Source organism: Impatiens glandulifera, chromosome 5 (genome assembly GCF_907164915.1).
Source record: "Impatiens glandulifera chromosome 5, dImpGla2.1, whole genome shotgun sequence".
In the NCBI taxonomy this organism is placed as follows: Eukaryota; Viridiplantae; Streptophyta; class Magnoliopsida; order Ericales; family Balsaminaceae; genus Impatiens; species Impatiens glandulifera.
Window position 1 is genome coordinate 4,424,662 of NC_061866.1, and position 27,360 is coordinate 4,452,021.

At 36.1% G+C, this 27,360-nt stretch overlaps 1 protein-coding gene across 1 annotated transcript; it reads left to right on the forward strand.

Annotated features, from left to right (window-relative positions):
• The first annotated feature begins 19,031 nt into the window (after positions 1–19,031).
• On the forward strand, positions 19,032–21,636 carry LOC124937724 (phenylalanine ammonia-lyase-like). The gene has a single exon (XM_047478043.1). It carries the CDS (start codon positions 19,385–19,387, stop codon positions 21,527–21,529), a length of 2,145 nt encoding a protein of 714 aa, XP_047333999.1. The 5' UTR covers positions 19,032–19,384; the 3' UTR covers positions 21,530–21,636.
• Positions 21,637–27,360: the final 5,724 nt, after the last annotated feature.

A 27,360-nucleotide genomic window follows, 5' to 3' on the forward strand; every position in this document is an offset into this window, starting at 1 on the left:
ACAAATTAGCTAGAGAGATGAAAAAAGTTATAATACCGTTATCATGACCATTGCATAGTTGAGAATCTCAATAAGATCTTCGCCTTCCATGCTTCGCGTGACGCGATCACGTCATGGGTTTATGCCACCAAAGACTCCATCGCTCACCGAATCTGAGAAATTTAACGAAATGAGCACCAAAGACTCCATCGCTCACCGGATCTGGAAAATTTGACGAAATAAGTACCAAAGACTTCATCGCTCAGGGTTGTTTTTGTCGTTGTGTGTCATTTTGTCCGTCATTGTGTTCTTTTACCGTTGTGTGTCGCGTGACACGAATGAGTATTTTCGTCCGAAAGAGTATTTTTGTAAACTTTATCAGGCCTGAATCATTTCCCAAGATGAGATCGTTATCACGGTCATTTCATGAAATTTTCCAAATGGAATACATCTTCTCAGGTAAAAACTCTTGTTTTTTATTTGAGGTTAATGATTAGTAATGTTTTGCAATTAATGTAGATGAAGAAATAACCACTATAGCCACTAACCCAAATGTGGTTTTATATATTATCAACATAAATTTTTAAATAATTAGTTGACTGAGTTTTCATTTTAAATCTAAGTTAATTTTTTTCAGTTTTAAATTAAAGAAGTAATCATAATCATGAGAAGAAGTCAACTAATTTGTTTGAAAGTCACACAAAACGTCACACATATTTTATTTCATTGCAAGATCGTTCGTTCGAAAATTTTGGAGTTTGTTACAGATAAAAGTTGAAATCGAATTGATCAGGACAGATTTGTAGGGCTCGGAAGCCCACCCTGAAAAGATATTATATATATATATATATATATATATATATTAAGGTACAAATGTGACATTACCCATAATATTTATATTTTTTATTTAATACATTATTTTTTATATCTAATATTAAAAAAAAAAAAGACAAAACTTACATTTATACACTATCGTTTTATCCATATATAATTTTCTCGCTATTTTTTAAGCTTACCTAAAATTCTTTTCAAACTCACCCTAACTCGAATTTCTGAATCGTCCATAGATTCCGATGGTTATGAATCATATAATCAGATATGCAACATAACTTAGACTTAACCAAAATAATGGTTATTTTCTCTTTAATCTTCTATAGATAAAAGTTATAAAAATAATTATCAATAAAGTTAAATAACTAATTTAATATTTATAAAGTTAACATCAATTAATGATGTTAATATTGAAAATGATATTATGGAATTAATTGAGAAAATCAGAGTCATATTTTATTTTTAAATATTAAGAATTAAAAGGAACTCATGATCATCACTGTCACCCTTACTTAAAACATATTTAAAACATTGAGTTCAATTTATTTGAGAAATTGTGAGTTAATATATAGATTAGATTTATCTTATATTCTTGGGATAAATTATATCCTATAAAAATGAACAGGTTTTTTTAGAATACTTAGGTTTCTTTTAGGGTTTAAGGTAGTTTATAATATTTTATTTATTTATTATTATTTGTAGTCCTTAAAAAAAAATTATAATTGATGTTATTGAAATAATTAGTCTTGTCAAAGTTGATATTGTTATTATTTCGGTTGTACTGGAAGACTTATTTTTTCATTTATTTTGATATATATATATGGGTGTGTTTAGTATGAGGGAGAAGGGTATAATACTATTAGTATATTATAAACTATACTAATAGTGTTTTAATATGGTGTTTTGTTAGGATATATATATTTCATATTTGGTATAAAATTTTAACTAATCCCTCTTAGGTACAACCCTTTTCTTATATCACTTAATTTTTAATTTCTCATTATAATTTTTATTAATATTATATATAACTTATTATTATATAATATATTAAATATATTTTATTTAGTTTTAATATTATTATTATATTTAATTATTTTTAATATATATTTTTAAATAGTTCAATATTTTAATTAAAAAATATTTATTTATTTTTATAATAATAATTTTATTAATTATTAATTTGTATATTTACTTATATTCTAAATAATAATTTTATTTTATTACAATTATAAATAATATTTAAATTAAATAAACATAATTTATGTTTATATTATAATTAGTTTTTTATATGTTAATTAAATTTACATTAATTATTAAATAATAGTATAATAATTTATAATAATAAAAAATATTATTTATAATATAAATAAATATAAAATAATAATAATAATTAAAATTTTAAATTAATATTTATATAACTTATACTACATTCTTATATTATATACCAAACACAAAATTATAAACCATATACAATTTATATAATTTCTTATAATTCATACCAAACATCAATAACCTATACAATTTATACTACCTTATATTATTTATACTTGGTTACAATTTATACCTCTATACAACTTATACCTTATATAATTTATACCACACACCAAACGCTATCATATAATTATAATAATAATTATATAATATTAATAAAGAGTATAATGAGAAATTAAAAATTAAATGATATATATAAGAATAGTGTTGTACCTAGGGGGGACTAGTTACTATTTTATACCAAATATGAAGTATAAATTATATAGGGGTATAAATTAATACCAATAGTAAAAATGTAAAAAACACCATATTAAAACACTATTGGTATAGTTTATACTATACCAATAGTACCTCTTTGTACCCTCAACCGAACATGGCCTAAATGTAAGTTTTGTGGGAATAAACATATTCAGACTTTATAATTCTGTATATATAAAACTAGTGAATAAATATGAATTTTTCTATATTTATAGAATTAGAGAAACAAAATATTTAACTAAATTGAAAAAATAAAAAATTATAAGTTAGGTAAACTTCTTATAAAAGAAATATTATAATGATTTGAGGGTGATTTGATATTTGTTCAGGCTAAAGAATTATCCATTATTTACTTATTGAGCAATTTGTAATTGTTAATTTTTCATTAAAATAAAATATCTCTTTCATTCCTCTAATTCTTAGAGTTCTTTCTTAGGATTATTTGTATATCTTAATTTATTACAAATTTTATAGATGTATTTATATTTGTATCATTTAAAAAAGACAATATAATTGCATTATTAGTCTATATTTGGCTAAGATTCCAAAATTATGATGGAAAAACTCAATGAAATGATTAAAAATTTTGAGTAGGCATAAACTAAAAAAAGAAAAAATTTAAAAAGAAATTTCCTTTATGTTTCAATAAATAATATTAGTTTTTTTTTTTTAATTTAAGAAGCTAACTCAATATTTATAGTCATAACTAATTGCACTCATTTTAATTTAAATTGTATTTTTTTAAGAATTAAATTTAAATTTATTATCTTATAGTCATGTCTACCTACGTCATTCTTTTGATTAAATAATAATTTATAAATTTGAACTATTATACTTAATCATATTAGTGTTAATAGAATTGACTAGATTTGTCACCACCCATTCAAATGGTTGAAAATGTCAAGCACACAATGCGGATTATATAGAAAGTTCTATGTTTTTGAATTTTTTTTGTGTGGAACTCTTGAAAATTCTTTAGAAGTTCTTAATTCTATGTAAGGTTATAGAACTATCTAAAATTTTCTATGAGTTTTTAGGTCTAGATTAAATAATAGAATTCTCTAAAATTCTTTAAGAGTTCCTAGATTTAGGTTAGATAATAGAAGAGTCCAGCAAATCCTAAGTCAAGGAACATCTAGAAATATCTCTCCACTTATATATAAACAAGTCTTATACACCTCATATACTTGTACCTTACACTTGTAAGCAACAAACAATGGATAATATATTCTCCAAGCTCTTTTTCTCACAAAGTGTTCCTTCTTTTTGCATCTTTTAAGAGGATGACTAGCTAGTATTAAGGTAATCTAGAATAGTGTCGCACGAGATGAGGAGTTATTCGGTGACCGAGTTTCTTCCCGTGACAAGTGGTATCAGAGCAAAAGTGGTATCATATCCATGTTTGTGCTTTTTCATTTGAAAGAAGGTCATGCTAAGAAGAAATAGATTTAGGTTTCAAAGTCACAAAGGGGCAAGTTTGTGAGAGAAGTGCTGACATAAAAGCGCGGGTGACCCGACTTGGAAGACATGTGAGAGCACGAGGAGGCTCTTGAGGTGTTGAGCGCGTTGACCGATAGGGTGACGGTGTTGGATGAGGTTGATGAAAATTTTGAGAATAAGGTAATGGGGATCATTAACAATTCGAATTGTAGCATTGTGACGAAGTATTGGAATCGGTTCAATAGGAGGTTAATGATATCCGGAAGGAAGTGCTCGAGACAATCCGAGGAGAAGTCCATGCGATGATCGACGCTCTCCGAAGGAAAATGATAGGGTGACTTTAAGCGATGGAATTTCACATTGGGTGTAATGGAGGGGAACGTCGAGGTGCGACACTTCATTGGATAAATGTTCCTAAGCCAACTCCGTTCAAGGGCTCGAGGAGTGCAAGGGAAGTTGAGGACTTCCTTTGGAACATGGAACAATAATTTCAGGCATCAAGCATATTTGATGATCGTACCAAGTTGGAAACAACATATTTCTTCCTGCAAGAGATGACACTACTATGGTGGAGGAGGTGTGAAGTAGACATTGAACGAGGCACATTGAGGATGGAAACGTGAGAAGACTTCAAGACCGAGTTCAAACGCCAATTCTTCCCAAAGAATGCTGATTTTGAGGCACAGAAGTGACTAAGTCAACTTGCGCACAATAGGACCATCAAAAAGTATGTGAAGGAGTTTCAAGAATAGATACTCGAGTTACCTAGTCTAACGGAACATAAGTCTCTATTCGCATTTGTTAACGACATAAAAACTTAGGCACAATTAGAGCTATTAGTATATTGTATATATCTTGTTACCTTGTTTAGATTCCTAGATTAGTGGGTTACCTTGTTTAGATTCCTAGATTAGTGGTTTACCTTATTAAGAGTCTTTTGACTAGTATATATTGTAACATTGTTTATCAATAATAACCATGGGATTAATCTCTATCATGGTATCAGAGTAAAGATCCTCTCAAGATCATCAATCGAATTTTTTTTTTTTTTTTCTCTCTTCCTCCCACCTTGCTGCCTCACGCACAAACTTCTAATGTCTGTCCCACCTACTAATTCAGACTCCTCCTCCAATCAAAGTCAGACGCCCACCACCATGTCTGTTTCTCAATACCACTCTGCTTTCTCTGTTAACAATCTCCGCTCCATAATTCCTATCACCCTAGAGATGGGTAGCGAGGAATATCTCTCTTGGGCAGACCTTCTCGAAAACCACTGCTTGATTCACAATGTTTACGAACATCTCAAACCAAAAACTCCCAACGCCTCCGAAACACCTTCAACATCTTCCGAGACCGACTCTCTTCTGTGGAAACGCCTTGACGCCCTTGTCAAGCAATGGATATTTGGAACAATATCCAAGGATCTACTAAACACGATCCAAAAACCTGGTATGACGGCTGCTCAGGCTTGGGAACGTTTAGCGAATATATTTCAAGATAACACAGGTTCTCGCGCTATGTATCTTGAAAATAGGTTTTCTCAAATTCGTCTCAATGATTTCCCAAACATGAGTGCTTATTGCACTGAATTGAAGATGATTGCGGATCAACTTGCTAATGTTGATTGCCCCGTTTCTGAAAATCGACTGGTGTTGCGTCTACTTGGGGGTTTGAATGAAAACTACGAAACAATCGCCACCATAATAGGTCAAAAGAAGCCTCTCCCATCTTTCTACGATGCTAGATCTGATTTGCTCCTTGTTGAAACAAGGAAGGATGAATTCGTCCACACAAACACCTCTTTTATTGCCTCGGACGATCGTAGCCAAGGCCGCGGAAACAACTCTAGCCAATCAGCCCGTGCTACCGGCCAGCAGCAGCAGCAGGGCACCTCTAGCGCGCAGGAACAGGCCGGCCAGGGCCGAGGACGCAGCCAGCGCGGCAGAGGACGCGGTCGCAACACCAGCCGCACATACCACCAGCAGCAGCAATTCTGGGCACCTCCTGGCCAACAGCAATGGGCACAGTGGGCGCCTGCGGGCTGGACAGCACCCCCTTGTCCCTACCCGACACAACAGATCTGGCCGCAGCAGCAAAGCGCCCCCTGGCACGCATCTGGTCAACAGCAACAAGGCGCCTCCTGGCGCGGTTCTGGCTATCAGCAGCAACACACTCGGACAGCAGGAGCAGGCGTACTCGGTTCTCGGCCACAGCAGGCCTACATGGCTGAGACGAGCCAGCAGCAGCCCCAAAGTTACGTTGCAACCGATATCAATCAGGCGATGCACACTTTATCCCTTACTCCGCCTGACGATACTTGGTACATGGATTCGGGAGCAACTTCACACATGACACCCAACTCAGGTAGTCTCTCGCCTTATTCTAATTTAAATTGTGTTAAAAATATCATTGTTGGGAGTGGACAGGAAATCCCGATTCGCGGTATTGGTAAAACTAACTTAAAACCACCCTTACCACCCTTACTTCTGAACAATGTTCTACATGCTCCCAAACTCATTAAAAATCTTATATCTATTCGTCGGTTTACTCGTGATAACAACGTCTCTGTAGAATTTGACTCACTTGGTTTTTCTGTAAAGGATTTCCAGACGGGGAAGGTTATCATGAGGAACAATAGCTCGGGGGATCTCTACCCACTCTCTCTGTCGAGCCAAAGCCAAAAACCCCCAACTAATTCTTCGTTTACTGCAATTTCGTCAAATTTATGGCATAATAGATTAGGACACCCCGGTGTCGATATTTTGCATTCTCTCAATAAATCAAATTCTATTTCTTGTAAGCCCGTTTTAGGGTCTAAACTCTGTGAGTCTTGCATCTTTGGTAAACAAGTTAAGTTACCATTTACCAATTCTGTCTCTTATACTACTTCCCCATTCGATATTATTCATAGTGATTTGTGGACGTCGCCTGTGCTAAGTACAAATGGACATAAATACTATATTCTGTTTCTTGATGATTACACAAATTTCCTTTGGACTTTTCCAATTGGAAACAAATCCCAAGTATTCTCCGTCTTCTCTACACTTCAAAATCAAATTCAAACACAATTTCAAAAGCCCATTAAAACAATCCAATGTGACAACGGAACTGAATATAACAACAGTCAATTTCGTACATTTTGTGACAAAAATGGTCTACAATTTCGCCTCTCTTGCCCCTATACTTCTCCTCAAAATGGTAAAGCAGAAAGAAAAATACGCACCATAAATAACATGATTCGAACATTGCTTACTCATGCTTCTCTCCCGTTAAATTTTTGGCATCACGCCCTCGAAATGACCACTTATCTCCTAAATATTCTTCCAAATAAACAAATTCGAAATTTCTCACCCACTCAACTTCTATATAACCGAACTCCTTCTTACTCTCACCTAAAAATTTTCGGTTGTCTTTGCTATCCTCTTCTTCCTCCAACCACTATTCACAAACTTCATAAACGCTCTACCCCTTGTGTCTTTTTAGGATACCCCTCTAATCATCGCGGCTACAAATGCTACGACCCAGCCTCAAAAAGATTTATCATCTCTCGTCACGTCATTTTTGACGAAACAAAATTTCCCTTTTCTCTTGTCCAAAACCCAAACTCAACTCACCCATCTCAATCCGAACCAATAACCATCCCAATACACATCCAAACCCCGCCCATCACCGAGTCCATTTCCCCACCAAACAACACTCCATTACCGAGCCCATTATCAACTCAACACACTCCACCAAACCCACCATCACCCATCACCACTTCACCAGGCCCAAACCCAAACACGACCAGCCCGTCCACAAGACCAAACCGTCCAAATCATTCACCAACCATCATCAATCCAACACGGACAATACGAACCCGCGCAATGGATGGGATTGTCTGTCCAAAACGCATTTTCAATCTAAACACACTCACATCTCCATCGCCTATTCCCAAAAACCCAAAGTTAGCTTTATCAGACCCGAATTGGAAAGCCGCCATGGACGATGAGTTTAACGCTTTAATTAGTAATAAGACTTAGGACTTGGTTCCGCGTCCTCAGGGTGTTGATATTATACGATGCATGTGGATTTTTAAGCATAAAACTAACTCTGACGGCTCTTTTGAGAGGCATAAAGCCCGTCTTGTTGGTGATGGCAGGTCTCAGCAGATTGGAATCAATTGTGAAGAAACCTTTAGTCCTGTTGTCAAACCAGCCACCATACGAACTGTTCTGAGCATTGCTTTATCGAAGTCTTGGTCCATTCACCAAATGGACGTCAAGAATGCATTTTTACATGGTAATCTCAACGAAACAGTTTACATGCATCAGCCTTTCGGTTTTAGAGACAAAATCTTTCCCGACCATGTTTGTTTATTGCGCAAATCTTTATACGGCTTAAAACAAGCTCCTCGTGCTTGGTATCAAAGGTTTGCAGATTTTGTCTCTACAATCGGTTTTACACACAGCACGACTGATCATTCGCTTTTTATCTATCAACATGGGTCCGAAATTGCCTATCTACTCTTGTATGTTGATGACATTATCATTACGGCTTCGTCTGATCAGTTACGTCAGACTCTCATGAAAAGCTTAGGCGCAGAATTTGCTATGAAGGATTTAGGTAAATTAAGCTATTTCTTGGGAGTTGCTGTATCGTATACTAAGGATGGACTTTGTCTTAGTCAGAAGAAATATGCTGAAGAAATTATTGATCGTGCTGGAATGTCTACTTGCAAATCAACACAAACGCCGGTCGATACAAATGGCAAACTTGGAAAATCAACTAGTCCACCAGTCTCTGACCCCACTCATTACAGAAGTTTAGCCGGAGCACTACAGTATCTTACTTTCACACGTCCTGATATTTCATATGCAGTCCAGCAAATTTGCCTCCACATGCATGATCCGAAAGAGGCTCACTTGGCTGCCTTACACAGAATCATTCGATACTTACAGGGTACAAAGCACTATGGCCTTCATCTTTACAAATCCTCACTATCTACACTCGTTTCATATACTGATGCAGACTGGGGAGGATGTCCAGATACCCGTCGCTCTACATCTGGCTATTGCGTCTTCCTAGGCGATAATCTTCTGTCTTGGTCGTCAAAACGGCAATCCACACTTTCTCGTTCTAGTGCTGAAGCTGAATATAGAGGAGTTGCCAATGTTGTCTCCGAATCCTGTTGGCTTCGCAATTTATTGTTAGAACTTCGTATCTCATTGGACAAAGCCACACTGGTCTACTGCGACAACATAAGTGCGATTTATCTCTCCCAAAATCCGGTCCAACATCAACGTACCAAACACATCGAAATGGACATACACTTTGTAAGGGAAAAAGTAGATAGAGGTAAAGTTCGCATTCTTCATATGCCTTCTCGTTTTCAAATCGCTGACATATTCACCAAAGGACTTCCGCGCATACTATTTGAAGATTTCAGAGACAGTCTCAGCGTCCGAGAATCTCCCGTTTCGACTGCGGGGGTGTATTAGTATATTGTATATATCTTGTTACCTTGTTTAGATTCCTAGATTAGTGGGTTACCTTGTTTAGATTCCTAGATTAGTGGTTTACCTTATTAAGAGTCTTTTGACTAGTATATATTGTAACATTGTTTATCAATAATAACCATGGGATTAATCTCTATCAAGAGCTATGAAGGGTCAATGTGTAGAATGTCTCCAAAGCAATTGCAATTGCAGAGAGGCTGATCGAGCTCATGGTGTTCGTGGACAGGCCGAAGTTCATTAGAGATGATGAGGAGAAGGTGGAGGAGACCACCCACATAATAAGGAGAAGGGTCGAGGAGACCGCCCACCTAAAAAGTGGCATCCACACAACAACTTAGGGAGGCAAGCCAACGAATCAGATAAGCAAAGAGTTTATCATATTTGTGGTGCTTATAATCACATACAGTTTATGTGCCCGTTTAAGGGGGAAAATATTGCAGTAGTTAAAAGAATTGAGTCCTATAGGGAGGAAGAACATACTTAAATAGGAATCTTTAAACTGCTCAATGTTGTGAAGGCTAGTGTTGCGGAGCCGATCAAGGGAAAAAGGGCTCGTTGGGTAGTGGATCTACTCACAATTTCATACGTGAAGGAGTGACTAAGGCGTTGGTTTTCGCATCAACCCAACGAGAGGGACAGTAAAGTCCGTGAATACAACAGCCAAGTCGGTGATTGGGGAGGCTAAAAAAGTGCACACCAGAATCAAAGACTGGAAGGGAACGGTCTCGTTTAAGTTAGTCCCTATGGATGACTACGATATAGTGTTAGGACTACAATGGTTCAATCAGTTATGTGATTGTATAATGCCCTATTCTGATTCACTAATCATTTTGAATCACGGAATGACTAGCATGATACCAACAAGAAGAGAGTTAGAAGGAATGTGCATGTTCTCAACAATGCGATTCAGTCGAGGTCGCAAATGTGGTAAAGAGATATTTTCCACTTTTTCCCTGATGGATGATGGGGACGATTGTAAGGGAAAAGGGGAAGTACCCGAGGAAGTCCAGAGAGGGTGGCCTTTGAGGGGCTCGAGGCTAAAGGCACCAAATAATCATCAACTTCAAAGAGTTTGGCCATAGGTAATGTCGATCAAAGCCAGTCTGCCTTCACTCTCGCCAAATCCTTAAAAGATGAAACAGATCGTGCTCGGGCATCTTTGGAGAAAGCAACCAAGAAGATGAAGAAAATGGAAGATCTAAAACGGCAGAGGCGTGTAGTACAATTTAAGGAGGGGGACGAGGAATGGGGAAATTACCCACGCAAAAAATTAAGTCTTTGCGATCTATGCTCAAATGGCTTGTGGCATATACGAGGGACCGTTTAAAACCGAGAGACGTGTGGAAAATGTCTCATATTGATTGGAGTTAATCGCTATAAATGAAATCGAGCACCGGTCCAAGGTCGAGCCGAGGATGGACACGACTTAGGTGAGAAAAATGTCACGGGCCATTTAAATGGGGTGAAGATGTCAAGCCCACAATGCAGATTATCTAGAAAGTTCTAGGATTTTGAAGTATTTTCCCTTTTGTGGAACTCTCTAAAATTTTCTAGGAGTACCCGATGATGATGGGGACGATTCTAAGGGAAAAGGGGAAGTACCCGAGGAAGTCTAGAGAGGGTGTGTGGAGGCCTTTGAGGAGCTCGAGGCTAAAGGCACCAAAAAAACATCAACTTCAAAGAGTTTAGCCACAAGTAATGTCAGTCAAAGTCATTCCGCCTTCACTCTCTCCAAATCCTTAGAAGAGGAAACAGATCGTGCTCGGGCATCTTTGGAGAAAGCAACCAAGAAGATGAAGAAAATGGCAGATCTGAAAAGGCAGAGGCGTGCAGTCCAGTTTAAGGAGGGGGCAAGGAATGGGGAAATTACCCCCGCAAAAAATTAAGTCTTTGCAATTTGTGCTCAAAGGACTTGTGCGAATATACTAGGGACCGTTTAAAATCGAGAGACGTGTGAGAAATATCTCATATTGGTTGGAGCTCACCACTATAAATGAAACTGAGTATCGGTCCAAGGTCGAGCCAAGGACGACCACAAATTAGGTGGGGAGAATGTCACAGGCCATTTAAATGGGGGTGAAGATGTCAAGCCCATAATGCAGATTATCTAGAAAATTCTAGGATTTTGAAGTATTTTCCCTTTTGTGGAACTCTCTAAAATTTTCTAGGAGTTCCTAGTTATATGTAAGGTTATAGAATTCTCTAGAATTCTCTAGGAGTTCCTAAGTCTAGGTTAGATAATAGAAGTATCTAGAATTCTCTAAGAGTTCCTAGGTTTATGTTAGATAATAGAAGAGTCTAAAAAACCCTAGGTCAAAGAGGATCTAGAAAGATCTCTCCATTTGTATATAAACAAGTCTTGTACACCTCATATATTTGTACCTCACACTTGTAAGCAACAAACAAACAATAGATAAGATATTCTCTAAGCTCTTTCTCTAACAAAGTGTGCATTCTTTTTGCATCTTTTAAGAGGTTGACTAACTAGTATACGAGGAGTTATTCGGTGACCGAATTTCTTATGTGAAATTGCTTAGAACAACTAACCACAAACCAATTATTTTTTTTATTGTGAAAATAATATTGTCATATAATTGGTGGGCTCCTTTTTATTGTAAGAAATTGATTATTGAATAAACTTATTGACCATTTTTCAAGGAATCATCCGACTCATTCTTATCCACTTTCTTAGAAAATGCATCGGCTCTCTATCTCATAATGCAACTAAACACTTTGTTGGTGAGTATACACTCCAAAAAAATTATTAAATGATTTTATTAAATGGTATTTTAAAATAATACATTAGTAAATTTCTATAACTCCACTTTTATTGAATTTAACCACTTAGATTAGAGAATTTTTATAAATTTACAACACAAAATTACAATATCTCCAATTTAACTTAAATTATACTAAACAAAACAAAGTTTTTTTTTTGGTTTAGTTTACTTCGAACATCTGAACTGCTACTTGACATGTTATATTAAGGTTATATATTAAAATAGACTTGTAACAAAATAATGACATCACAGCCTCATATTAAGTATGTTAACGTGAATTATTCAAATCAAATTATCAAATTTGAAACAAAAACAAAATCAAGAAACCTATAATCTATTTGTAGAGGGAAAGGGGAAAGGGGAAACTAATTTTCTAGTGTATTCAATTGAAGAAAATAAAATTTTGTGTATATACAATTTGGGGATTGGGGAGATATATTGGTTCTTACTTTAAAAATTATGAAATATTTTTATTTTATTTTTTATTTTGAACAAAATTTATTTCATAAAAAAGAGTTAAATACATAAATAATAATAATAAAAAGTTAACACAAAACAATACAGTACAATAATACTTAAACATGTTAAAATAAAATCTAAACATTATATAAAGCTTTTGAAATATGTTTCAATCTTTATAACATGAGATGAATTAAACTAAATTAATATAAAATGTCATTAAATTTGTATGAATATACTTAATTACTTATCTTAATTGTTAAACTATTCAATTATTTTTTTTGTTGCCTGTAGCCACTCAAAAACATTACATAGACTTGTTTAGGACAAAATGTTCTAAATATAATTTGGATTATTTAAAAAAAATGATTGGTGTTCGATTTCAAAGAAAATAAATTTTATTTATTTATTTTGAAGGTATTAATTTATAATTATATATATTTGAAAAAATAGAAATGTTTTATTTACTAAATTGAATGATATGAATGAGAATGATTATATATGAATTAAGAATGATTACTAAATAAAATGATGTTTAATTTTTAAAGTACCCGGATTGTTGGGTCAAAACTGTAGTTAATTTGAATATATATGAGAGAGTAAATAAATACTTGGGTCAGATTGTGGGTTGACCCGCCCATAAACTTATAACGGTTAAAAATAAAATAAAAAATGGTAAAAGTATGTTTCGAACTTGTAACCTAGTAAAACAAATACAACACTTTAACCAATTAGGTTAATATGATTTTATATTTTAAATTTAACACCAAATTTAATGAACGCGAAATATTTTAACAATATAAGTTCAACTTTTTAACTAGTTAATCTCTCTTTGTATATATAATGATGCTTAATTTTCAAATTGTCCGGATTGCTGGATCGAAAGTTGTAGTTAATTTGAATATATATGTGAGAATAAATGGATAATTGGGTCAGATTATAGATTGACCCACCCATAAACTTAAAACGATTAAAAATAATATTAAAATGCTATCTCATTTTTACCGTAAATTTTTTTCACCGTTTTTTATATCATTACTTGTGCAAATTATCACAGTGCCTCAATATTCCTAGTCCAAGGGAGACCCAATCGTCTAAGTAGGCACAATCCAAGGAATATTCTAGTTGCAGGGCATGTGCTATATTAATGTCATTAATTGGTAGTTAAAAGGCATGACCTACACAGTAAAAAGACATGTCCTAGATTAGTGCATCACTAATTCACAGTTAGGAGGAATACCCTAAATTAGTGCACCATTAATTGGCAATTAGAAGAAATGCCCTAAATTAGTGTGTCATTAATGTGATAGCCATTATGAGTCCTATAAATACCTCAACGGTATTACTTTGTAAATCACCAAGTATTCAAGTTATATAATATTATTATTGGCAAGAGTTTATTCTCTCTCTAGAATTCTTGTGTCATTTCTAATAAGCATCGAGTGTTGCTTCGAGTAAGGCTGACTAGTTACTCGTTCTTGCGAAACTCGTAACTAGTGTCGCACAGATCATTGGTAGAAAGATCGAGCCCGTGACAAGTAGTATCATATCAGAATGATGAAGAGATCAAAGGAAAATGCAACGACTAACAACATGGATGGAGTGGAGAAACTTCCCCAAGAGATCAGTGTTGATCTTACAAACCCGAGTCAGGTTCAAACGGGAAGTTCCAAAAATACCAAACAAATGGGGAGATCAAGAGATGTGCGCTATCGCTGACATTATCTCTAGGTTGGAGAAAGTAGAACTCAACGTGGTTTACGAACAAGATAACTTTAGGAACCTAGAGGAACGCATCGACGAGCTCGAGAGGGAGAGAGACGAGCTCCAATAAGGGATGCAAGGTGCCTTGAATGAGAGGTTGTCCAAATGTCAAGAGCGAACTCAAATCGTGGAGCAGACCCTCCTTGGTAAGATCAGTACCTTGAACGAGAATGCCCTCGAGGTAATGACTTCTAAGTTACAATCTATTGAAGAGGATGTGGCGTTACTCAAGAAGGAGGTTGCGCAAGAGTGCGGACGTGCTCCTATAGAAGTCCTTAATAAACCCTAACATCCGACGACCTATTTTTATTCTCTTTCTCCGGCAGTGCTGACTACCGATGGAGACTCCCTCCCGGTATTTTCTTCTCACTTCCTTACTATTTCTTTTGTCATAATCAAACCCATCCAAAATACTAATCTAGACACAATGTTTCATGAAACTGAATGAATTTGGCAGTGCTGACTACCGATGGAGACTCCCTCCCAATATTTTCTTCTCACTTCCTTACTATTTCTTTTGTCATAATCAAACATCCAAAATACTAATCTAGACACAATGTTTCATGAAACTGAATGAATTTACTTCTACAAGGTTTTGATATAGAGTTTTAGCTCTCTTTTCAATACATTCGAAGCTAAAACTATAAAGAAAACATCATTATCCACTTCATGTATGGATTAGAGAGCAAATTTCAATTATTAGGAAGAAGGGTAAAAATTAATTTTTGTTTTTTTTTTTGTCTATTTACATTCGAAGCTAAAACTACCAAGTAAACATCCTAATCCAGTTCATGTATGGATTAGAGAGATCAAATTTCCATTATTTAGGAAGAAGTACTGTAGAAATCAATTTTTGTTTTGTTTTGTCTAATTACATTAATCATTCTGATAATTTGCATTTCTCTCTTCAATAGTTTCGATATTCCTCTTAATCATTCATCTTAGTTTGATGACAAAGATTACTTACAGGAAACATTGAAAAGAATTTTAGAGCTTTCTTAAGGATTTTCATTGCAACCTCTCATGGATAATTTGCAATATCTGTCATATGATGTTTCAGAACAAAATGCATATACTCAAGTGTTCATTTTGGATTATATGGAGCAAATATATGAAATACTAGAGCAACATGCAGTCAAATATACTCAGACTGATTATGAATGTATAAGATGCATAATAAGTTTAATGATTTTCATATGTAGAACGCATTAAAATCATACAAAATATATTAAAGAGCTTGAGCCTTAGTTTACACTTGGTCTTCTTGATGTCATGTTAAGAAATCTAATTGTCACGGCCCATTCAAATGGAGTGAAGAGTTCAAGTCCACAAGGTGCATATCTTGAAATGTTCTAGATTTTTCTAGGTTTTTGTATGCTTTCCCTTTTGTGAAACTCTTTAGAATTATCTAGGAGTTCCTTGTTCCAAGTAAGTTGTGGAACTCTCTAGATTTTTCTAGGAGTTCCTTTTATAGGTAAGGTCATGGAACTCTCTAGAATTCTCTAGGAGTTCCTAAAGTATGTAGATATGAGAACTCTCTAGAATTCTCTAGGAGTTCTCGAGAGTAGGTAGTTAGTAGAATTCTCTAGAAGTCTATAGGAATTCTTGGGTCTATGTTAGGTTATATAAGTGTCTAGAAAACACTAGGACAAGGAGGATCTAGAATGATCCATCCACTTGTATACAAATAAGTCTTGGCCATAAACCAAACACCTCACAATCTTGTACCTCACACTTGTAATAAACAAGATATTCTCTAAGCTCTTTATCTCTCAAAGTGATCCTTCTACTTGCATATTTTAAGAGGTTGATTAGCTAGTATTATGGCAATCTAAACAAGTGCCACGCGGGACGAGAAAATATTTGATGACAGAGTTTCAGCCCGTGACAAGTGGTATCAGAGCGAAAGTGGTATCATTTCCCCATTTGTGCTTCCACGTTTGAAAGATGATCGTGCCAAGAAAAGATGGATTTAAGTTCTAAAGTAACGAAGGTTTCGACCGACGAATAGAAGGATAGGAGGTCCAAGAGGGACAAGTCCGTCGAGAGGTGTGCCGACATGGAAGCGTGGGTGACCCGACTTGATAAGGCATGTGCGAGCACGAGGAGGATCTCGAGATGTTTAGCGCGGTGGCCAAGAGGGTGACGATGTTGAATAAGGCTAGTGAAAAGTTGGAGAACGAGTTCATGGGGATCATTAACAATTCGAATTGAAACATTCGAGACTAAGTGTTGGGATCGGTTCGAGGGGAGGTTAATGACATCCAAGATGAAGTGCTCGAGACAATTAGAGGAGAAGTCTATGCGATGATCGACGCTCTCCGAAGGGAGAAGATGGGGAGGCTCGATGCGATAGAGGGTCAGATTGGGAGGAATGGAGGGGGACTTAGAGTTGCGGCACATCATCGGATTCGAGGAGTGCAAAGGAAGTGGAGGACTTTCTATAGAACATGGAGAGGTACTTTCGGACATCAAACATACTAGATTATTGTACCAAGTTGGAAACAACACCTTTTTCCTACAAGAGATGGCACTAGTGTGGTGGGCGAGGCAGGAAGAAAATATTGAACGAGTTACGTTGTCAATGGAGACGTGAGAAGACTTCAAGACCGAGTTCAAGCGCCAATTCTTCCCATAGAAAGCTGATTTTGAGGCACGGAAGCGACTCAACCAAATTGTGCATAACAGGACCATCAATAAGTATGTGAAGGAGTTTCAAGAGTTGATGCTCGATTTACCTACTAACGGAATAGGAGGGTCTATTCGCATTTGTTAATAGCCTAAAGACCTGGGCGCAATTAGAGCTACAAAGGGCCAAGGTGCAGAGTATTTCTGAAGCAATTGTAGTTGCGGAGAGACTGATCGAGCTCAATGTCTATGTGGAATCTCATCCGAGGTGATGAGGAGAATGGTGGGGGAGACCACCCACATGACAAGGAGAAAGGTGGGGGGAGACCACCCACCCAAGAAGGGGCATCCACACAACAACTCAGGAAGGAAAAGTCAACGAATCGGGTAAGTCAAGAGTTTGTCATATTTGTGATGCTCATAATCACATAAAGTTTATGTGCTCGTTCAAATGGGAAATGTTGCAGCGCTTAAATGGGCCGATTCATCTGAGGAAGATGAAGGGACTCGAGTGGGATCCTTAAGATTACTCAATGTTGTGAAGACTAGTGTTGCAGGGTCGATCAAAGCACTAGTGGATACTAGGGCTTCTCACAACTTCACGCGTGAAGGAGTAGCTAAGGCGTTGGGTCTTTGCATCAACTCAACGAGGGGGGCGGTCATGTCCTTCAATGTAGCCAAGCCGGTGGTCGGGGAGACTAAGAAAGTGCACAACAGGATCGGAAACTGGTATGGGACAGTCTTGTTTACCTTAGTCCCTATGAAAGACTACGATGTAGTCTTGGGACTACAATAGTTTGATTAGGTACGCGCTTGTATAATGCATTATTCCGATTCATTAATCATTTTTTATCAAGGGAAGACTAACATGATACCAACAAGAAGGGAATAGAGGGAATGGGCATGTTCTCGACTATGAGATTTAGTCGAGATCGCAAACGTGGTAAAGGGACATTTGGCACTTTTGTTAGGCTGGATGATGGGGATGGTTCAAGGGGAAAGGGGAAGTACCCAAGGGAGTCCAGAGAGCGTGAGGGAAAGCCTTTGAGGGGCTCAAGGCTAAAGGCACCAGACAACCATCATCTCTATAAGGTTTGACAACGGGTTACGTTGGCCAAAGTCAGTCCACATCCTCTCTCGTCAAATCCGTAGAAGAGGAAGCAGATCGTGCTCGTGCATCTTTGGAGAAAGTCATCAAGAAGATGAAGAAAGGGGCAAATATGAAGGAGCATGCTGTAAAGGAAGGGGACCGAGGAAGGGGGAAGTTACCCCGCAATAATTGAAGTCTCTACAGTCTATGCTCAAGGGCTTGTGCGCAGATGTGTGAGACCGATCAAAATCAAGGGACGTGTGGGAAACGTCTCATATCGATTGGAGCTAACCGGTATAAATCGAATCGAGTATCGGTCCAAGGTCATGTCGAGGACGGCCACGACTTAGGTGAGGAGAATGTCACGTCCCATTCAAATGGGGTAAAGATTTCAAGCCCACAATGTGCCTATCCTAGAGAAGAGTTCCTTATGCTGGTATTTATTTTACTTTTAATTTATTTAATGTTGCTTTGTATTGGAAGTATGCATCTGATTCTGAATCTTGTTTTTTATGAGTAACACATGATTTTGATTCTAAAATAAAATATATAACCATTGGCTAATTCAAGTAAGTCTCAACTAATAACACAATTTAAAGTGGAGACAGTGACTCCAATAATGTAGTAGAAACACTATTAAAATATGCACTAAAAACAATGATGATCATAATAATAAAAATAATAAATTATTTAAAATATAGTCACTAAACGTGGAAATTATGAACATATGTTGTGGATAAGGTATTAGCATATCACTACACAAATATCTAACCTCACCAACCGCACCAAGCTAGTTCCTACTTCCTTCCTCCCTCCCTCCCAGTTCTAACTTTTAAACAACTTCAAACCAGTCAACCATTACATGCTGCAGCTTATCACAGCACTTCGTCAATGGCCCACCGCCCACCTTCTGCTCCTCTACTCTCACTCTCACCTACCGCCAGTAATCTATATAAGGCAATTCCATTGCAACCATTTATCTCAGGAAATTGAAGTTTAATTTCCATTCTATATCTACCTCTCTCTCTCTCTCTCTCTCTCTCTCTCTCTCTCTCTCTAAATATATATACATATCTATCTATCTCTCTTCATATTTCATAATTGCGCTAGCTGCACCAAGTAAGATACCCACAAAACCCACCTTTCAATACACCAAGAAACATCAAATGGGTAGCATTAATAATGGGGACATCAGTCACCAAAACGAGGGATTCTGTTTAAATGATCCGTTGAACTGGGGGGTTGCCGCGGAGGCGCTCAAGGGTAGCCATTGGGATGAAGTTAAGAAAATGGTTGCCGAATTCAGGAACCCTGCGGTTAAACTCGGGGGAGAAACCCTCACCATTTCTCAGGTGGCGGCAGTTGCAACTGCTGCTGGTAGTATTAATACTGTTCAAGTGGAGCTAGCAGAGTCCGCCAGGGCTGGTGTAAAGGCTAGCAGCGATTGGGTTATGGATAGCATGAATAAAGGGACCGACAGCTACGGTGTAACCACGGGCTTTGGCGCCACCTCCCACAGACGAACCAAACAAGGCGGCGCTCTTCAAAAAGAACTTATCAGGTTTCTGAATGCTGGAATCTTCGGAAATGGAACAGAGACATGCCATACACTTCCCAAATCCACAACAAGGGCAGCCATGCTGGTTAGGATCAACACTCTCCTCCAAGGATATTCCGGTATCAGGTTTGAAATTCTCGAAGCCATCACTAAGTTCTTAAACATCAACATTACCCCATGCCTCCCACTTCGAGGCACGATCACCGCCTCCGGAGATCTCGTCCCCCTCTCCTACATCGCCGGGCTCCTCACAGGTCGACCAAATTCTAAGGCAGTTGGGCCCAATGGGGAGGCCCTGAACCCAGATCAGGCGTTTCGCCTGGCCGGGGTCGAGGGTGGGTTTTTTGAGCTTCAACCCAAGGAAGGCCTTGCTTTGGTCAATGGAACGGCCGTTGGGTCTGGATTGGCTTCAATTGTGTTATTTGATGCAAACATATTAGCCCTTTTGGCTGAAGTTCTATCAGCAATTTTCGCTGAAGTGATGCAAGGAAAGCCAGAGTTTACAGATCACTTAACGCATAAATTGAAACATCACCCTGGTCAGATCGAGGCTGCGGCTATAATGGAGCATATTTTGAAAGGAAGCTCGTATGTTAAGGCTGCTGAGAAGTTACATGATACAGATCCTTTACAAAAGCCAAAACAAGACAGGTATGCTCTTAGGACATCCCCACAATGGCTCGGCCCTCAGATTGAGGTCATCCGGTCCTCTACCAAGTCTATCGAGAGGGAGATCAACTCGGTGAACGATAACCCGTTGATCGACGTTTCCAGGAACATGGCCTTGCATGGTGGAAACTTCCAGGGCACCCCGATTGGTGTATCGATGGATAATACCAGGTTGGCTATTGCAGCAATTGGAAAGTTGATGTTTGCACAATTCTCTGAGCTTGTCAATGATTTTTACAACAACGGGCTGCCTTCAAATCTCACTGGCGGGAGAAATCCTAGCTTGGATTACGGTTTCAAAGGGGCCGAGATTGCCATGGCATCATACTGCTCGGAGCTCCAGTTTTTAGGAAACCCGGTAACAAACCACGTCCAGAGCGCGGAACAACACAATCAAGATGTCAATTCTCTCGGTCTGATTTCGTCGCGAAAAACAGCTGAGGCCATTGATATCTTGAAGCTCATGTCCACCACTTTCTTGGTGGCACTTTGTCAGGCTATTGACCTAAGGCATCTGGAAGAAAACATGAAGAGCGTAGTCAAGAACACTGTTGGACAGGTTGCCAAACGTGTCCTGACCATGGGAACGAACTGTGAGCTTCACCCATCGAGATTTTGCGAGAAAGATCTACTGAGAGTTGTAGACCGCGAATATGTGTTTGCTTACATCGATGATCCTTGCAGCTCGATGTACCCATTAATGCAGAAACTTAGGGGAGTTCTGGTTGAACACGCCCTTAAGAATGGGGAAACAGAGAAGAATCTGAACAGCTCAATCTTTCAGAAGATTGCAGCTTTCGAAGTAGAACTGGAGGCCATTTTGCCGAAGGAAGTGGAGAGTGCCAGAGCCGCGTTCGATGAAGGGAACGCAACAATTCCAAACAGAATCAAAGAGTGCAGGTCTTATCCGTTGTACAAGTTCGTGAGGGAAGAAGTGGGGACTGAATTGTTGACAGGAGAGAAAGTGCGGTCGCCTGGAGAGGAATTTGATAAGGTGTTCTCGGCCATGTCCAGGGGAGAGATCATTGACCCCTTGCTGGAATGTTTGAAGGAGTGGAATGGTGCTCCAATTCCAATATGTTAAGGACTGAGACACATGGAAATTATGTTGTATTCTTTTTCATCCCAATTCCTTTGTTGGATGATGTTACTATTAAAATTCCTAATGAACCTTTCTTTGTGTTTTTTGTTGAAACTTGCATCCCTATAGATCTTGATGGTTCTTTCAACCAATAGAATATATTGCTATACTGTTACCAGTTTGTACCACATCTAGGACAAATATACAAAATTGCAAATTTCTTTTAGGACAGTTTTCAGTAGTTGGGATTGCATTGATTCATACAAGCTTTTCATAAAAATTTAGTTTTCACTTGGAGTCTAGTCCCCCAGCAATTTCCAATCTATAAAACTCTTATCATATCTCATGGACTGATTTAGATAGAGTTGCAAGTTTCTCAAGTAATTCACCTATGTTTCAAGAGTGCCATTCTTCACTGAAAATTGGAACAAGAAGTTTTTGTAGAGCAATTAAGGGGTTTTGAGATAAAAGGGGATGAAAATAATGTATAAACTTAAAAAATCTTTTGTAGGGTCTCAAGCAAGTCTCTAGAGATGGAACAACGAGATTGACTCATATTTAATCCAACAAGGTTTGGAAAGATGTTCATAAACAGTTTAATTTGTTTGTTAAGTCAGAAACTAGGGAAAAATTTCTCATTCTAAGCCTAGTGATGATTTAGTATTAACAAAACCATGATGAAAGATTGATCCATGCATTCAAATAAACTATGTAGCATGAATTTTAAATGACTTACATGAGAATAATAAAACAAATTTAGAAGTTGAAGTAATTTAAAGTGAGGCATGTAATTATATTTTTCAACAAAAATGGTTTGTTTCAGTATAGGTAATTTAAAACACTTCTAACCAAAAAATCACATATTTAATTTATTATCTAAAATACTAAACTCTCTATTATTTTTTTTTATCATTATATATTAATACATTTTAAGTATTTTTATTGAAAATATACTACCTCAAAATTATCACAAATCATTTAAATAAGCAGGTTATTTAAATATCTTGTATCCGAAGCAGACCAAATATGCCATGAAAGTATTAAATGTATTTCTATTTTCATATGGATAAAATGAGTTTTAGAGTCACTTCATCACCCAAAAGAAATTAATAACCTTTGCGACAATATTTTTACAATTAAACTCTAGGAAGATAAACATATACATTTTAGGTATCATTTTAATTTTATTAAGGTACAAACCAAAATTAAAGCTAAAATCTTTTAAAGAGACTTTGAAACTTAAAGTAAAAGAAGTTTAAGGAGGAAAGTTTTTTGTACTTGTTTATTAAGTTCATCTACTTTGTGGTGTTTAGACAAAATTTAGAGTGATGACAGGGTGAGTGACGCTGGAACAACGACATGACATCCACGTCGATTAAAAATGCCACGATGGAAATAAAAAACAAAAATAAAAAGTCAGCGCACACGCTTTTTTTCAGTTTTGATCAAATCAATAGACTGACTATGATCAAATCATAATATTCTCCTATTAAAGAGAGCTCAAAAGTACAATCATAAATTTATCTCTTAATGAGAAACCCAAATCGAAACAGATGACGACCAAAAGACGATTATTGAAAAGACCACCGAGAAGAAGACCATCGTGAAGACCACTATTAAGAAGGCGATTACCGTGAAGAAGACAACCACCGCAAAGAAGACGTTAACATGTATTATTTTAGGAGATCAAGCACAATAAAATAGCACCAGATTTACATGGAAAACCCTCTCAAATCGGAGGGTAAAAACTACAGGGACAGTTTTCAAAGTGAGAGAAAAGCTCTAGAGATTTCAACACGAAAAGTACCATTGTCATGATCGACACTAACGGAAAGAACAACACGATATTCAAGGTCGTGGTTCGCTTGTTGTGGTCGCGGTGCTAGTCGCTCAGGGTCGCTTATCAAATCAAGAATGTGCGCATCATCAGCACGAACGACACAGTATAACTCTAATAATTAGGTCGATCATTCATCTATAAGACTTGGTTGAAAAGTTAGTGTTTATAGTTTACCATGTTCTGTAATAGTTTGAGTTTCTAGTTTACCATATTCTGTAATTACTTTACTTTGTTACTATGTTCTGTTCTTCATTAAAATGGGAATAAAAAAAACAATAAGAATAAAGAAGTCAAAGATTTTGTGATGGAAGATTTAAAGGATGAAGCTAAAAAGGAAATTGATTGAATTGTTGAAGAAATTATCTACGAAAAACAGGAATGCGGCAAAGGTAATGAACCAATTGCTGATAATTTTTTTGAAGAAAATGCTGCAGGAAAACAAGGGAAAAAGAAAGGAATATGAAAGGTTGAGTATAATGAAAGAGCAAATCTCTTTTAACTTAAAATCAAATCACAAAACTACTGATGCATGCAAAGAAATGAAAGAAAAAATCTCTTTTGGTTTAAAATTTTTGAAGAAAATGCAGCAGGAAAACAAGGGAAAAAGGAAGGAATATAGAAGGTTGGGTATAATGAAAGAGCAAATCTCTTTTGGCTTAAAATCAAATCACAAAGATATTGATGCATGCAAGGAAATGAGAGATTGTGTTCAACAAAGAGAAAATACATAAAATAACCATCCAATTGAATATACAATATCTTCAAGATTGGAACCTACTAAAGAATGAAGAATACGAAAAGATATTAAATTTGTCAGTTGAAACAATAAGAGAGCTAATGAAGTCCCTAAAATCAAAGACCTACACTATCAAGAGCAATTCCAACTAGAAGGTAAATGAAGTTTGGAAAAAGAATGCAGAAAATAAAGTAAAGGATCATGTATACAAATGTCAAATCTACTTGGGTGAGTTTAAAAGAAAAGTCGAGATTCTAAACTCTCCTTTTGAATTTAAATTTCCCACTGAACTAGAGGAGAAATGCGTCAAAGAATGAGAAATGTAGTTGTTGTGAACTATATAGGAAAAAAACCGTATATCTTTCCCAGTCACCAATGAATCACTAATGAAATAATGGGAGCATAAGGGACTGGAGAAGGTTTCTACAAACATCTATGATCTCTATTTTCTGTAATTTAAAAAGGGAACAAACTTGGATGATATTCTAAAAATTGGACATACTTATATTGGATCCAACTATATAAAGCTGAAGAGATGGTTTGAAGAATTGAGCCTTCTAAGCAAGCCAAAAAAACAACCCAAATATGGTTCAAGCTTAGGAACATCCCATCACTCATGTATAATGTAGAAGCTCTAAGTCACTTTGTTAGTCTATTGGAGAAACCATTATATATGGATTCAATTATAGAAGGAGGAAAGCACATTACTTTCGCTAGAATAAACATTGAAGTGTATTCTCAAAGTACACTGCCAAAGAACATTACAATTGTTGATAGGAAGGGAAAGCTCAAAAACATGGAAATACATATGAATGGAGGCCAAACATGTGTGTTCTGCAATACTTTCCAACATATTAGTACTAAATGTGCTAAAACAATTGAGAAAGAGCAGAACAATACTGAAAGCCCAGGAAGCATAAAAGTAGGAAAATGAAACGAAAGAATCAAGAATAAAATATCATATTATGTAAGTCAAAGGACAGTGATAAAAGATAAAAATGAGGAAAATGCAGAGGATGAAAGCAATGAAGAATTAGAGAAGGAAGAAAGCAATGAAATTAAAAAAAAAATAGAAGATACTGAAAAAGTTCAATTTAAAGACAAGGAAGAGGAACAAACAAAAGAATAAAGTAAAGAAATAAAAGAGTAGAAGAGTGAGGAGGAAACTAGGCGTTGTTGATCCTCAAACTCACAAAACTGGAGTAGAAAAAAGCATCGACAAAAATCCTTAAATTCTAAAAAATAATTCATTTTATCAAATCAGTACATGTTCATACAAAGGTAGTCTTAACAATGGAAGCAGACATGCATCATCATCTTCTACAATTCAATCACCTTTCTTGAAGTATGAGCGATGAAGAGGACTCAGAAGAATGCAACGTGACCTACAAGGCAAATATGGAAATAACATGAAAGATTGAGAACGTTAATTGTAATATTTGTTTGTAATATTTTTCGATTGCTACTATTTAGAAACTCTAAGGTCCTTTTTTTGTCATCTTATAATCAAAGTTAGGATTTATTTAGTTTTTATTCTTGGCACTCCCATTTTTTGGGGTTTTTTAATGAAATGGTGCTAAACCATTTTTCCAAAAAAAATATGTACTAATGGTATAGAACAATAGTATCATTGGAGTAGATACACAAATTACTTTAAATACAAAAAATCGAGTAGGCAGGTTAGTCCGAGTGAAAAAAAACGAATTGAACTTAAAATATTTTCTGGAAATATCCAGTTTCCAGGAGAGACAGATAAGATATCCCGACACAGTGGAATCTTGATACCACCAGGAATGGGAAAAAAATTTCTAAGGTATCCAAAAAAAAGTTGAAAAGTTGGATCTATGTCCAACGGATCACGCCAATCAAGAAAAAATTTTGTGTTTTGGTTCGACATGTAATCACATATGAAATAAAGGATGGTATAAATTTCTATTTTTAAACTAAACTGTAACTGTAATGTATGTATGAACTGTATTATTCTTTTTAAAGTGAAGTGTAATGTATGAACTACAATGTATAAATAGTAATATTCTTTTTAAAATGAAGTGTAATGTCTAAACAGTTAAATGTTATTTTTAAAATTCAATTAAAATGTAATGTAATTTGAACTGTAATCTAATGTCATTTAAATACTATTCTGTAATGGGATTTAAAACTGAAATTTAAATTAAAAAAAAAACTTAAGTGTAATGTAATTTAAACTGTAATCTAATGTCATTTAAACACTAATCTGTAATGGGTTTTAAAACCGAAATTTAAATTAAAAAATAATAAAGTGTAATGTCTGATATATTGAAGTGTAATGTCATATATATCCAATTGTAATTTTCTTTACACTAAACATTAACATTTTGTAAAGCTCAACTAAAATGTAAAGTAATTTGAACTGTAATTTAATGTCCTTTAAATACTGATATGTAGTGGGTTTTACAACTGAAACTTAAATTCAAAAATACTGAATTGTAATGTCTGATACATTGAAGTGTAATATTAGTAAAGGGGTGATGGAATTAAGGAGGAAATAAAGGTAGAGATTTTTAGCATCATGGGCATTATGGAGGGCGTTTTTCAGGTTAAATACTTAGGGATTCCATTGATATCAAAGCAAATTCAGATATCACATTGTAGGCCGTTTTTTGAAAAAGTCAAGAAAACAATGATGGGATGTACTACCAAAAAGTTATCATATGTTGGTCGAATCGAGTTGGTCAAGAAGGTTATTATGGGAATCATTGGCTATTGGTAACACCGAATGGTGCTCCAGAAGAAGGTCATTAAGGAGTTGGATCAATTAATGAGGAATTTTATATGGGAGAATCGAGGAAGAGGAGGTAAGAAAGTAAAATGGACAGATTTGTGCAAACCGAAAGAAGGGGAATAGGGATGAAGAATTGCGTCGAATGGAACAAAGCTCTAACGTATAGGCATCTTTGGGCGATTGAGAAAAAAACAAGATTCTTTATGTGTGAGATGGGTGCATTCATGGTTCATGAAGAAGGAAACAAGTGTATGGACGTGAAAAATCAAAAAGGAAATGGCTTGCTCACTCAAGAAAATACTCAAGCTCAAATATAGTGATATGTCATTATTTAAGATTCGGTTTGGAGATGGTCGGGGAGCTTGTTTTATCACAATCATTGGTTCGAAAATCATCCAATTGTACTTAAGGTGGTGTTTGGAAAAGTTCGAATAAGGAGAGATTGCCATAAAGTTACGGTTAAAGACATAAAGGATGGAGAATGGAACACCCTTTTG

Coding starts and splice junctions, on each gene's coding strand:
- LOC124937724 (XM_047478043.1), top strand. CDS start 19,385: ATGGGTAGCATTAATAATGGGGACATCAGTCACCAAAACGAGGGATTC.